The sequence below is a fragment of the Physeter macrocephalus genome, chromosome 7 (assembly GCF_002837175.3).
Source record: "Physeter macrocephalus isolate SW-GA chromosome 7, ASM283717v5, whole genome shotgun sequence".
NCBI classification, from domain to species: domain Eukaryota; kingdom Metazoa; phylum Chordata; class Mammalia; order Artiodactyla; family Physeteridae; genus Physeter; species Physeter macrocephalus.
Window position 1 is genome coordinate 33,833,300 of NC_041220.1, and position 15,708 is coordinate 33,849,007.

A 15,708-nucleotide genomic window follows, 5' to 3' on the forward strand; every position below is an offset into this window, starting at 1 on the left:
TAGAGCGCAGGCTCAGTATCTGTGGTTCACAGGCTCTAGAGCGCAGGCTCAGTAGTTGTGGCGCACAGGCTTAGCTGATTCGCAGCATGTGGGATCTTCCCAGATCAGGGATCAAACCTGAGTCCCCTGCATTGGCAGGTGGATTCTCAACCACTGCGCCACCAGGGAACTCGTAGTCTATTTACATTTTAAAGTAAGGTACTAAAATGCTGATTAAGCATTCTATGTAAATATCCAGGGCTTGCTGATTGGTGGTCTTCATTCTAGGACAATCAATGAGGTGGCCAGGTAGCTTTTTTAATTGAGATCCCCCTAAATGTCAAGTTCTGTCAGGTTCCTACGGGTTCCTGCTTGGGGGAGGTGGGAAAGAGAAGAGATGGCCATACCAGTTCACTTGAGCTCCTCGAACGGGGCAGGGAAAGGATCGGGCAGGCCCTGGGGTTCAGAGTACAGACACTGTCTGACACCAGTACCTCTTGCTCTGCCTGGGGTCTCTAGGGGGAGTGTGTCACAAGCTGAATTTCTCCCCAAACTATAGATTCCTATGGAGGTAGGGCAGCTACCAAGGGGCAGGAGAGGACCTCAGGTCTAACTGCTCTGTATCCAGACTCCGAATTAATCCCTTTGTCTTCACCTCCCTCTGGCCCTCCACAATACCTGTTGATCTCACATCCGGACCCTTTCTGGGGTTGCACAGGGCACACCATCTCATTTCTGACTAGTGTCTCTTTCTGAAGGCTTTCTGTCCCTTTCCTGGGTCACACTTAACTTCGTTCTGCCAAGTCAGGCCCTCCTCCATCTACCGTCTCTCATGCACTCTGGTCTACTCTCCCATTCTCTCATAGGTTTATAACTTTGATTTCTTTCACTGTCATTTCAGTGGGGTTTCTTTGGGGTAGGAGGAGGAGGACAGATTAACATGTATACATTCAATTTGCCACATTAATCAAAAGCCTCTCTAACTGCCCCCTCATTGGCTCCTTCTCATCAGCATTAAAATTATTTTAAATCTTATTTTATTGCAGTAAGAACACTTAACATGAGACCTACCCTCTTAACATATTTTTAAGTGGACGATACCTTACTGTTGACTGTAACTCATCAGCATTGAAACAATCTCAAGTTTCTCCAACATCAAGGAAAATGAGGCTTTTTTTTTAAACCGACTCTCTTTATTTATTTTTTGGCCGCGCCCTGCAGCATGCGGGATCTTAGTTCCCTCACCAGGGACTAAACCCAGGTCTTTGGCAGTGAGAGCGCAGAGTCCTAACCACTGGACTGTAAGGGAATTCTCTACTGCATTCTCTTTTCCTTCCAAGTCAAACCTCTTGAAATAGTTGCCCACACTCTCTCATCCCTTCCTCAACATCCCCGAGTTCTTCAACCTTCTGCCACCTCCCTTCTAACTCCATTGCAGAAACGCTTCTTGTAAAGGATATCCCCCTTAATAGATCCAATGACCACTGCCTAGTCCTCACCTTACTTGAATCTCAGTAAGTTAGATACTGTGTACTCACTCCTCAAAATACTCCGTCCCTTGGAGTCTTTGACCCGGTACTCTCCTTACATCTTCTTACCTCTTTGCGATGGGATGCACACTCCTTAGCAGGGCTTGTACGGTACAGACTTATGCTTTCCACGCCGGCCTCACCACTTGCCACACCATATTCCAGTTCTATGCTACAACGTGCGGAACTTCTTTCAGTTCCTAGAGCAAGCCATGCCCTGTTTTTCTTCTGGTCTTTGTACATCCTATTCACTTTTATTTGGCCAAATTTTGCAAATTCCCTATATCTGTGTTGAACGCCCCTCCTAGAGCACACTAAATTTCCACTACCAGCATGTTCACTGAAAAGTACTGCAATTGTCCACTTAATTGTCCAAGCTCCGTGAGGACAAGACCCACAGCGATCTTTTACCGTCTTCAAACCTGTATCATTAGAACTTCTACAATGGCTAGTGCATGGGAGGCATCCAATAAATGTCAGTTGAGCAAATGAATAAAGACACAATCAAGAGAGGGGGAGAATCAAATACCTACAGGGAGACACACTTTATCATATTTTCTCTTTAATGGGCCAGCAGAGCAAATGAATCTGGTCTACAGAAAAAGACTTGACACTAGAACCTAAGTTCTTTTGGTTGCCTATTTCTATCTTCTTATCAGTGTATCTAACAAATGGTCACCATTTTTTGCATAAAAATAACCAAATGCAGAGTCAGAATATCAGAGCATCAATACACCATCTCCACAGGCTTAGAGAAGGCCAACTGTCTAAATGTTTCAGTATATTTAAAATCTCTATCTAGGTACATCACTGGGTTTTGAAGGGCTGTGAGAATGACAACGTTTTATTCTGGTAGTTTTGGTATAATTTGGGTCACACAATAACATGCTCTGTCTTTTAAAGACAGAAACATTTCTGAAAAAGAGGCAGATTAGCTTTGTTGCGAGAATAACCCATTAGGCTGCTCAAACAATGAGTGTGGTAGGCTCCGAAAAGGAAAAACAAAACCCAGCTCGAGCAAAACTGGATTTCTAGCTTTTGATTGTCATTTAGTGAATGTAAGCCAAGCTCTCAATGCTCCAATGTCCCAAACGACTCCACCGTCATCTTGATATGCCTATCACTGGGCAAGTATCTTCTTCTTTGGGGGCATAACAAGATGTGTTCAAAGCATGTTGACATTTAGTTATTTTGAATTGTCTCTAATATTTGACCACAGTTAGCCACAAGTAAAGAGCCTATCTATAGAAAACATGTCTATCTGCAAATAGATGTTTTCAATGTGAACTATAATAAATACCTTGCTAGATACTATATTCCCAGCTGGAGAAACCTAGAAAGAACTCAGCAGTTATGTCTAGTCTCTTGATAATGAACCAACCACCATGTGGAAAAAAAATGTTTTGGGCTCAGAAGGAAGAGAGAAGAGGTGTTGTGATGAATTGCTTTCCATTCACTTGTCTAAATAGATATTACTTTATTTCTACTATAGCTGAGTCTCTGCCCCAAAAAGAATTCGTACATTTATAACTGGAAAATTGTCTCTTCTCAAATAAAAACAATCTCTCCATCAACAGATACTCTAGGGTAGAGGGAGGGAGGAAGGGAGGGACAGACACTCCTATACTTGTCTTCTCCCAGAAAGACCCAACGGCAAGTCAAAGGTGACCCTAGACATGGTTTACAGGAATAGGAGTCCTCCATGACACAAGGCACAAGTAAGGAAAAAGTTCCAAGACAGAGACACTGCCCTAGTATAACCAAAACCTTGGGTGCAGCAGGTACTTTGGAGGCACTGCCCATGACCTTCCATGGCAGTGACTCTGGGAAAAGAAAACCTCTGCCTCTGCACACCGGCCAATGCGCAGTTCAACCAGTTTTCACTTGTATTTAAATGTTAGAAAGTGTGGAACTCACCCAGGAAACCTCTCCCTGCCCGCATCGCCACCACTTACACATTCCCTGCAAGGAGGGCAGGAAACCCCACACCCAGTTGATACTAGGTGTCCCGGACAGACTATGAGCCATGTATTAGCCCAAATATTCACATTGTTCCTTCCATCCTTTCCTTCAAAACTTCAACCACCTATGTGAAAATATATGCGAAAAATCTTGCTGATGAGTAAGTACACTGGACCCAGTCATTGCCAGTTTCAGTGAAAATGAATAGATAAATGAGTAGTTCACTCAAAGCATACTGTGGTTGACTTTTTTCTCCATTACTGACCAGTTCTTAATTTTCTAAAACCACAATCGTTATTGACCTCATACTGTAATATCACGTGACATATGCTGCTTCCTTTGATGAGACTCCCCCTCCTCCCCCTCCTCCATGTATCTGCCTGACTCCCGCCTGCCTTCTCAGCTAGCTCAGAAGGTTGTTGCTCTTCCAACAACCCCTCCTTAACCAACCCTACCTCTTCCCCAGTTTCTCACAACAGTCCTTCTCTTACTGAATTCGGTAAGTCCCTGCGTGGGGCTCCAAAACCATACTCCGCATATGACCTCCACAGGAGCAGCGACACAGTACTCTGTGCATAAGACACATCTCCCCAGCTAGTCTCTGAACTCCTCAAAGGCAAGGATTGCCGCTCATCTTTCTGTTTCAGTTCATAGCACAGACCGGACACCGTGGTACTGAGTAAACAATCTAAATTGTGTGTGAGATGAGTGAATGAATACATGAACAAACGGATGACGTTTAGACCTAGAAACAGAACTACAGAGACGAGTCTTTGGAAAACATTTAGTCCAACCCACTTCATGCAAAGCTCCCTAAACAAGTATCTCCTAAGAGTCATGTTCGATAAAACATGAACATTGTGTAATGAAAACAGCATACAATAAAAACCTTACCGGCAAAGTTCCAGGCAGAGATGCATCAAAAAAAGATACCAAAGAATTGGGAGGTGCTGCAAAGTCGACTTGAGATCCAGAGAAGAGTTTGGAGTTGGAGGCAATCTGGGCATGAATCTCCAAACCTACCACAGCTGCCCATTCACGTTCACTAAAGAGGAAGACAAAATGGTTAAGAAGTTCTTAGATCTGTCACCATGCATGAATTTCTAAGAGCTGAAACCACAAATGTTAATTTTCTATTTGTGTTTTTAGCTTATTAAAATTTTATATTCTACTTTAAAAAATGTGTCATATTGTATTGGTGACTAAATCAAAAGCAATGCAAAACGAATACCTACAAGACCGGCAAAGCAAAATTCATTTACAACATGGCATAAGGAGAGTTCACTATGCAAACAAGAAGGTAACAGAAAAGAACAATTTGGCATCTGAAAACAATTTAGAAATGGGTATCAGGTGGTGACTGCTTGGCTGACTTTAATGAAAAGCAGCATTTTCTAAATTAACTGTGCTTTGTCAATTAATCGGTCAGTAAATGAAGAAAGCTGATCTTGTGAACGTTTTTAGAATTAACATAAACATCAGGATTTTACTACTAGAGAAATAATGGTAAATAGTTGCACATCTCATTATTAAAAAGGAAGGGAAATTCTCAGTCATGTTTGGGATTCATTTTCTAACAAGAGTTTGCAGGTAAAGTAACCAGAGTGACAAAGATATACTAGATCACCACTAAATGACACCCTTCCTGGGAATTTTGTGCAAAGGGAAACATTAAACCATTGCAAGTGGCTTTTTTTTTTTTTTCTGGTTCCCCAGATCACTTTAAATTCCAAAGATCTAGTGTCAGGTTCCTTTGCTTGTTTTATACTCGACTGCTACCAAACCTAAGAAGCTGCAGTAATGCAACCTAAATGCTACAATAATCTCTTACCTGGCCACTCCTACTCTATTGGGTCTGTATGAACATTCCATACAGAGGTCTCTCCAGGTTCTTATAAGTGTGCTTATTCCATGGGTTATTATTAAACCCATGTATCCTGGGCAATCTGCAGATCACCTGGTGTACACCTACTCTCTCCATAGTCTGCCTGTTCCTATCCTGCTCTTCCCCCAAGCAATTTTCTATATTATCGAAATTTTTGTTTACATGTATTTGGTTTTGTTTCAGTCATTTCAACACATGAAGTTCTATATCTGTAGTACTGATGAATTCCTTCTTTTTAAATTTGGGAAGCACAACCTGTAATTGAGAGGAATTAAACGAAGAACTTATCAGAAATTTGCATTCATCAAAACCTTATTCAATGTATTTTTGCAGTTTCATTACATGCGAGAAAAAGTACTTTCCATTCACAGTGAGACAACCTAATTTATGAAAGGAATAGAAACAGTGTTTCTGGACATTTTCCCTCTGTTCCTCCAACAGAAAAGCAAAAATAACGGCAACCTAACAATCTCAAAAGAAAAACTGAATATTAGACACATGCCTTATGTTTCTGTACTTAAAAAGAAACTATTTAGGTCTCATGTAGTGAAATATAAACAGCTGTTCAGTAGATATTAAGCAAAATAAGCAACACTTTCTACATAACCAGAGGGAAGATCTCTTGTATTGGCTGCATTCTCCTAGGTCTAGACACACATGTTCAAAATGAAATGCCTCCACAGATAGGTGGTGTTTTCTGACTAATAATGTACAACACTGCTGGCTGGTAATAGCTCTAAATAAATGTCAGGTAACTAAGATTCATCTTCTACTGTCACCGACCCCGCTACTGGTGCTATTAGTTAAGGTGACTGAATCCACTCTTCTGTCTATGCAGCTTTCGAGTCAAGAAAACACGTGCTATTCTACACTCGCGAATTACCCAAATATGTCTGAATACCTTAAGACAGCGGTTTATATGTGGGGGCGGGGCTGACAGAGGGCCAGTTTCGTGCTTTCATTTAGGTTTCAGCGCTGCAACTTATAGCCCAGCACCTCCCGCCCACCAAAACGTCTAGATTGAAGGCTGGGCTGTAGTGGCCATTATCTCTTCAGTCCCGCAATTCCACCTCACGCTTAAGCGGGGAGTAATGGTACGAAATAATATATACCCTTTCCTCGGTTTCTGGGCCGTGATGAGGGGCTGCTGAGCCACTGAGCTCTGTCCCCTCTTCTCGCTGGACGTGGACCCAGTTGGAACCCCTCTTCCGCGGCGAGAACCGCCGCCAATCCCGGCGAAAACGCAACGCCTTCCAAGACAGCACCAGCGTAGCACGGGCGTCGCCATTGCCTCTCTAGAGTCCTGGTCAGGTGATACAGCCTCCCTCTGCCGCAAGGCTCTCTGGGAAGCGTAGTTCTGGAAAGGGATAAACCGCTCTAGGCTCAGACCGGAAGACTACTGTTCCTAGGGGGCACTGCGACTCGAAGGCTTCCGGAACCGGGCGGGGAGGGCAGGGGAGGGAATGAGGAATAGGGGAGAGGGTGGGAGGGGTTCTGTGTCGGAAGGTGTGACTCCTCCTAGCGGGGAGTTGGAGAGCTTTGTAGCTGTGAGCACGTGTGTGAGTTTGAGAGAGAGCAGGTGGTGCCAGAGATCCAAAGCGGAGAAACCTGGCCAGGATTTTATAGCCCAGTTAACCTTTCGAGCTGAAGTAAATGACCTTGACATCTCCGCGAAGGCTTCATGAACCCCAAGCCCACTTAGTAAATTTTTTCTGTTTCCTTTTCCACTTCACACACCAATTTGTGCATTAATGAAACAAATACCTATTTGCATGCCAACTATATACCAGACACAGTTCTTAGGCACTGGGGATTCAGCAATGAGCAAGGCAGTTCTGGCCGTTCTGCTCATGGAGCTTACATTACTGGTACACGACGAGACGTACAGAAAAGTTAACGAAAATGGGATGCTTTCACATAGATAATAAGGACTATATTTCAGCAGAGGTGCTTGGAGACAAACAGACCTAGATTGAAACTTCAGGAACATTTTAACTTATTCTTTTTGATCCTGGCCAGTATTTGAAACACTTTCCTTACCTACGAGGAAGTCTTGATAGCAGCTACCATCATCCCAGTGGACTTCTTCTGTTTTCCTGCTTCAAAACTCATCCCGTCGGGCTTCCCTGGTGGCGCAGTGGTTGAGAGTCCGCCTGCCGATGGAGGGGACACGGGTTCGTGCCCCGGTCCGGGAAGATCCCACATGCCGCGAAGCGGCTGGGCCCGTGAGCCATGGCCGCTGAGCCTGCGCGTCCGGAGCCTGTGCTCCGCAACGGGAGAGGCCACAAGCAGTGAGAGGCCCGCGTACCGCAAAAAAAAAAAAACCCAAAAAACAAAAAATCTCATCCCGTCTTGAAACTCCCACTGATTGCTTGTATTTGAACACACAATTTAGAATAGCCATTCAACCATTCTCTATTAGATCACCCTATTTTACAACTCCACATAGTGCTTATGACTAATGTCTATATCCTGTCTCCACTAGCTCCTTGAGAATGGGGAATTGGTCTGCCTTATTCAACACAGTACTATCAGAATACAGAGTAGGCCCCTCAAAAATATTTGTTGAATGAAGTAGTGCAGTGTGAAGAATGCATTTGACAAGGGATGGAGTGGATGCCTTTTGGAGTAGTAGTTGTATAGGAAGGAAATGTTGAAATAGTGTGGTGGTTGAGGCAGAGAGAAATCAACCTCTGTGAGATAGATTAAGGAGGTGAGATTGAAGGACTTGGTGATGGATTGGATATGATGGTGAAAGACTAGGTGGGGGTGAAGTAACTCCTGAATTTCTGGCTTGTACAACTGGATAGCTGATGAAGTTATTCACGGAGATAAGGAAACTAGAAAAGAAACAGGTTTGCAGGAAAGTATGACTTTGGTTGCCTTGGAGACGTACAAGAGGAGAAGTCAAGTAAGCATCATTGATGCCTAACTGCATGTGGTATGGAGCAGGGGAAAAAGCTGCATACTTTATATATTTCACACTGATAGATTTGCAGTTATTGATCAATAACCCGTTGATCGGGACCACAGGGGAGAGGAGCATCCTGGATCCTGGAAGTGAGCATGGGCATTCTTTAGCCAAAAGGAGAAGGAGATCCTTGCTACCTTCCCACTGGTAACCAGCCTACTTAGGAGGCAGTTCACTCCCTAACATGAAGGGTTTGGGGGTGTTTGGAAACCACCATAAGAGAGAGCAGCACACCTCATGAAAATCCTTATTTATGGGCAAAATGTGCTATAATGGAAACTCATCTTTGTTTATGAGGTAGTATCATGTAGTAATAGCATATCCCACCCCGCCACTAGAGGGAGAGAAAATCCTATGCATGTAAGTGTATTTGATTTCTTTAACAAATGGACACCTTCCAGCTTGACGCATATGACGTAGTCCTTTAAAAATCCTGCAGGACCTAATGTCTCCCTTCTCCCCCAAGATTATCTGTCATTTCCGAAGTGCCCATTGGTTTCCTCGTGCTTGGTCTAGTGTCTAGGGGTGCATTGTTTCCCCTCCTGCCTAGTCAGGGGCTCTCACCAAACCTCCTACCATGGAACCATTTCTCTTGCCTTCCTCCTGCATGCCAACTCTGATATCTATCAGAATTCTTACTGACAGCTCTCTAGCTGAGAGAGTTATTTTGGTTTCACCGAAAAGGTGGCTGTCATCTGGAAGACACAGAGATTTTCATTTTCAGGAAGCTCAGAAAGTGGCAGGACAGGGTTCCTAGCAAACACATTTTCTTAGGGAGAGTCTCTCAGCTCTTATTTTATTCACATAATTGACACAGGACAAATAAATTTAGAACAGGTTCCTAAAAAGATATGGAAGCCAGGACAGAATTTCGAGTTGTTACCTATAAACGGCAATAGTTAGGAAGTATACCTAAAATAACATGCTTGGTTTTGTTTAGTATTCTTCAGAGAGTCTTTGAATATCAGAGCTGGAACAGACTGGCTTACCTCTGCGTTTGACTCTAAATCCCCAGGTATCTGTATAAACACATTGATTTCTCAATACAGATAATTTCCCCCCCAAATCTAAGTGGTGTTTAATTGTAATCACTTTCTTTCTCATCCTTTCACTGGTTTGAGATGGGCAAAATGATGTGTGGAAACACGGAATTCTAGGATTTATAACTTCTTCAGTATCATGAGTACAATGTGAGGGAATGACACAGTGGCTCTAAGTTTCCATTTTTTAAAATGAAATAAAGTTTTAAGGGAAACATTAAATTTTCAAGTAAAACTAAAAGGAGGTAGTTTCCACTGCTCATTTTAATAATGTATCCTGGCAGTATATCTCAAAATCGATTTGTATACAATTTTGAATCTGAAAATTGTGTTAACTAACCTATTCTTTGATTAATGACTTTTGCTTTGTGGAAACAAAGGCAGCACATTAAAGACGTCTAGCAGACTAGTAAACAAAATGTCCCTTGCAGTCTAACAGAGCTGGATGTAGAGGGCTATCTTAGTATTTTTTAACACAGTTGTGAGTTTAGTTCCTCTGTGCAACTGTTAGTCTCTATCTGTTGTATGGCTACAACAGCTAGCCTGCTGTCTTGAATGTTACATCATGTGGGAAGGGAGGAAGGAAGGTCAGGATAAATTCTCTAAAAAAAAGAAAAAAGTCCACTTCAGATGATGTACAGATGACAAAAACTGACAGCATCATTTTCAGGTAGGAAGAACATTGGCACTAGAGGAGGGCCTGTGTCTGAAAAAGCATTCTGAAAGCATTAAGTTCCTTTGTAGAAAAACCACCTTGTAGGACCCAGTTGAGTGTCATTACGGGAAGAAAAAGGGCTGGGACCCCATGCATACTGGGCAATTAGGAGAAGAGGATTCATTTTCTTTGATTTTACAGTTAAGTCTTTATTCTGGTAAAATACTGATGTGGAAGGAACAATTACTTTTTATGGAAGATTGCTTTGAGGCAAAGAAATCTATAACTTTTCTTTCCTTCCAAAGCAGGGAACTAGAACACCCTGTCCAATGTCTTTGTAGAGATGAAATGCTGTCTGGGGAAGATGGGGCCAGTGTATCGCTGCCGTGAGGCTTGCCTGGTCCATGAACTGTCATCTCTTCACGCCCTTTCTTCTTCTATATGGTTTCAAGGGATGGCTTGCTGTTTACCCAGGCCTTTGCTTCTCTAGAAATCTGACTGATCCTGGAAGCAGTCAGGAATTATGTGTGGAAGCTCCACCTTTCCACATCCCCCTGACTCAGCTTACTTGAAAGAAAATGCTCCTGAGTTGCAAGTATTGGCGGTAGAACACGTTAAACTCCGCGTGCCTGGAAGCTACGTGGTCAGATCTCTGCTACGCGCTAAGAAGCTCTTTCTTTTGCGTTTTGGAATCGGGTATTTGGCCTTTAAAGTTACAGAGTTTGTACACACACACACACACACACACACACACAGCTAAGCGGTGTCTTTTTTCGGGATCTTGCACAGATAATGATCAGAGGCTTTTAGGTTTCAAAATATGATGTTTTGGGATGTCAGATGGTTCTCTTGATTTTTAAGTCCAAAGATTATGAGTACAGCGGTACAGAACTACGCCACCAAGACGCATAAGCTTTGACGACACTTTTCCCTCATTGGGTGAAACCCTACTTGATAATTGAAGGGAAGATATATCAGAGTCCACCAGGGTGGTACAGAAGAGAACAGACGGGATCATCTTGCACATCCTGCCAGGTAATCGGTGTCATTCCCTGTGAGTATCTGAACTGGGATCTCTGTATCTAGGCTGCCCTTGAACCAAGAATGGATGGGCTACACGAAGCAATAAAGGCTGAAATCTTGTCAGCGGCAGAGCCTTCAGGGCTCCCCACAGTTCAACGTATGGCTGTTGAGGGGAAATTTAGTACTCCGCGAAGAGGTGCCAGATTGAATTAAAATCAAGCAGCTTAATTCAAACACATTAGCAATCAAATGATACAACTACTGAGATAAATGCAAAGAGAGAGACAGCAAAAAATTCCCAGCGATTCATGAATACTAATTAGGAAGGGAAAGACCAGCACAGACATCATTCATGTCTCCTTGGAGTCCGACTCTAGATTCTATTCTTATCAAAGAATAAGATTTGATAGCCTGACTCAACAATGATTTCAAGTTGATGTTGATTCTACGCTTAGACCAGCTTTCCTGCTAAAAGGCATTTTCACCCCTTTCTCATGTAGTAGTAATGAAAAGAAATGATGTTAAGAATAGGACTGGCTACTGTGTTTTTCAAAAGACAAGGGAAAGTAAGATTATGTAAAATGCCACGCTAGCAAATAACAAGGGCCCATCTAGTCTAATAGTCTCTCTGTGTTCATTCTCTAAAGCTGTTATCTTTATTTTGGCTGCCATAGTACGTTGGTAAAGTATCTCTGGGAAACATTTTGCCGTGATTCAGAGCCCATGATTTTTAAAATTTTATATAGATTTATTAAATAAATTCATTACCTTCTACTTGCCACACTGAAACTCACACAATCTTATGAAATCTTCTCACAATTTATGAGGGTTGGTTTGACACTGCACACTCTCTCAGAGTTTAGTGTCCAGAGCAGATGTCAAAATGAAGAATCTTGAGTTTAGGAAAGAAAATAATTCGTCTTGCTTAGTCCTCTAGACCAGCAACCATTTTAGGTGCCCGGGGCCTTTCTCTTGGGATCTATGGCAAGAGGACATTAGTGGCTGTATAACAACCTCTCTTATAGCAGTTCTGTTTACTGGAATAGTAGCTCACTTCCCCAAGGAAGACCAACAATATTTTGCTGTTGGCCTACATTGTTTATTATCTCTTTCTAGAAACTCCAACTAGACTTATCCTTATGCCCTTCTGTTCTCTTTGCCCAATGGAGATGTAAGGTGTTACTTATTTCTTTTTTTTTTTTTTTTTTTTGAGGCAAAGAATACGACTTTATTCAGAAAGCTGGCAGACTAGTGTCTCCAAAAAATCATCTTTTGTGTCACTTATTTCAAAGTGATAATATCCCTTTGCATCAGTTCTATTGTGTAATAGAGCACATGAACTGTGCTTCTCACTGTGTAAGTTAGCAGTTGTCCATGGAGTTGAAAAGTAAAATTGAGTACGTATTTTTTGTTGGATTTCTATGGCACCATTGAATCAAATGTTGTGTTTATGCTTTCTTCTTTCAAAAAATGTGGCTATTTATTTTCCATTGGCAAGAAACAAGCTTGGAAGTAGTAATCCTCCCTCTGTCTGAAATGTAATGTGTCAAGACAGGCCAAATTATGGAAAATCGATTTGTTTCTGTTACAGGAGTCACATATCCGAGGTCCTGTCCTGTCTCTGGTGACTATGGCTAATGTCTGCTCCTCTCCAAAGGACTTCTTAGGAGAAAATCCTCAAAGATTGTTTTTCTAGAGCAAAACCCAGACAAGACCTAGGCATTTCATCTTTGTTAATTAAGATAGTGGTGAAAATAATCACCTTGCTTCCTATAATTTTAAATCCCATACTCTTGAAAGAGCAGTTAACATTTACTTTCTGAGGCCTAAAATTTCCAAATACTACAACTTCTATATCATACTATCTATGCCTTTTGACATAAGAAAAAGGCTATAATATTTCCCAGGCATGTAGTTTCACCTAACTCTCCTCTATGTCAAGAACTCTTCTCTGTTATCCCCGATATAGAATCAACTAACAAGTTCAACTGGAAAAATATATTTAGGTCAAAAGTTTCCATTATTTCATAATGTTATTTTTTTCACAGAATTGCAGTTGAACATGCCTTTCTGCCAAGATGAATACTGCCTCAAAATTTTCCTTGCTTTTCTCTTGTATGTTTTTAAGGCAAGGGCTTCTGTTTCAAAGATCCATTTTGGTGTAAGACAGCTTCTTATTTTACACCTAGGGAAACCAAAGAGATCTAAAAACAGGAGCACCAAATATATGTATTTAAAGGTAAACAATATTAATTGCTGATTTCAGAATATTAGTGATGCCATTTTTCCTGCTGTAGAACAGGGCAGCCACACTCAATGGAGTCTTCAAGTAACATTGATGTGCGCTTAAAGCACAGGTTAAGAATTGTTTTAAAGACTTGTTAAGCAACAGAAAACTTGTAGTAAGCCAAGTTATAACTGCTGTGTTATCTAGGGCCTATAATTATTTTTTAAAAATCAAAACACTTTAAAAAATAGCCTTGTGTACTGAATTCCAGCATGGGGCTGCTTTTTGCAGAGCCATTCCTGTAAAATGCAAATTTATTTATAGATTGTAAGTGACTCAAAGATGTTACAATATAAAAGGAAGCAACACTCTAGAGTTTTCGTTCAGGGCTGTTTGAATTGAGCATCTTAGAATGCTCAATTCACTCAGAGGATTGCTTTTAATTTTCAGAAGCAAAAGGAATTTCATAAATTAAAACTGTTGGCCAGATGGAATTTTCTGATTAATTTTTTAGTGTTTGCTGTTAAACAGAATAATGAAAGGAAGAGTTCTGAGAGTTAACCCAATTAACATTTCATACAATTTATTGCTCTAGTTATGGCTTACCCTTCATTTTTATGGTTTCCACCCACCATCTTCCTGGACAACTTGCTTACCTTGAAAAACAGAGCATGGCCAAATTACCTCCACCCTTCCTTCATTCCTTCCTTTTCTTCTTCACTCAACTTCTTTCTCCTGTTTATAGTCCACCTATGCATTGAGTCCTTACTAGGCTACAGGCACCATTGCAGGGCTTACTTTGTCCTATTCTTCATGGATCTTGGTAGAAATAATTTTTTTTCAGATTCTTTTCCACTATAGATTATTATAAGATACTGAATATAGTTCCCTGTGCTATACAGTAGGTTCTTGTTGTTTATCTATACAGTAGTGTGTATCTGCTAATTTGTTTTCTATGTCTGTGATTTTTGTAAATAAGTCTGTACTTGATTTGGTTTGTATCTTTTTTTAGGTTCCATATGTAAGTGATATCATATGGTATTTGTCTTTCTGTGTCTGACTTACTTCACTTAGCATGATAATCTCTAGGTCCATCCATGTTGTTGCAAATGGCATTATTTTATTCTTTTTTATGGCTGAGTAATATGCCATTGTATATATGTACCATATCTTCTTTATCCATTCTTCTGTATTTGGACATTTAGGTTGCTTCCATGTCTTGGCTATTGTAAATAGTGCTGCTATGAACATTGAGGTGCATGTATCTTTGGTAGAAAGAATATTTTTTTTAACAGTCTGTAATAGTAAGGGACTGCTGCTAGTATGACATCACTCTTGTTGTATAAGGGACTCTCACTTCCACCTGTAATCATAGACTAGCTTACAGTTTTATAAAAACAGGTCTTTGTGATATTGAAAGCAAAGATGGACATTCTCCATATATTTTCTTTACTTACATTTTTTTCCAGCTTTATTGAGGTATAATTGACAAATAAAATGATAATATATTTAGAGTGTACAACATGATGATTTGGTATGCAGATACATTGTCAAGGGATTCTCACAATTGAGTTGATTAACACATGTATCACCTCACATATTTATCTTTTTTTGGAGGGGTGAGAACATTTAAGTTTTGCACTCTTAGCAAATTTGAATTATATAATACAGTGTTATCAACTACAGTTTCCAGGCTATACATTAAATCCTCAGATTTTATTCATCTTACAGCTGAAAGTTTATACCCTTTTTCCAACTTCTTCTATTTTCTCCACCCCACAGCCCCTGGTAACCACTTCTCTACTCTCTGTTTCTATGAGTTCAACCATTTTTTTTTCTTTTCAGATTTCACATATAAGTGATACCATGCAGTATTTGTCTTTCTCTGTCTGGTTTATTTCACTTAGCATAGTGCCCTTCAGTTTCATCCATATTGTCACAAATGACAGGATTTCCTTCTTTTTAAAGGCTGAATAATATTCCATCTATTATTATTCATATATTAAATGTCTCTCTCTCCATATATATACAGTTAGGTTGCTTCTGTGCCTTGGCTATTGTGTGCTACAATAAACATAGTACAGATATATTTTCAAGCGATTTTTTTTCCTTTGGATATATACCCAGAAGTGGAATTACTGGATCATATGGTAGTTCTATTTTTTCCTTGAGGAGCCTCTGCTTTCCTACAGCAGTTGGATGTTCCCATTAGCACCCAAGATAAATATATTCATTTGGATATGTGTGTACTGCAGAAACAAATTTTCAAAAAGAGAATCTGTCTCACTAGACTGAGATTTTTGAGTACAAGGACCATATCTTTCATGTTTCATGTCCTTTTAGTCCTCAGAACTATGCTAGCTATACTGGCCACCATCTACCCACGGATCCTGGGAATCATTTCCCCTTCCCCACCTACACCATCAATGTGACTATG

At 40.9% G+C, this 15,708-nt stretch overlaps 1 protein-coding gene across 1 annotated transcript in view; it reads right to left on the reverse strand.

The window, feature by feature from the left end:
• GATB (glutamyl-tRNA amidotransferase subunit B) overlaps positions 1–6,658 on the reverse strand; it is an 83,219-nt gene extending 76,561 nt beyond the window's left edge. The window contains exons 1-2 of the mRNA XM_024126641.2: positions 6,468–6,658; positions 4,365–4,515 (exon numbers count right to left, since the gene is read on the reverse strand). Of these exons, the coding sequence (XP_023982409.1) occupies positions 4,365–4,515; positions 6,468–6,643 (327 nt within the window). The 5' untranslated portion in view covers positions 6,644–6,658. The remainder of the gene's footprint in view (positions 1–4,364; positions 4,516–6,467) is intronic.
• Between the last annotated feature and the right edge of the window lie 9,050 nt (positions 6,659–15,708).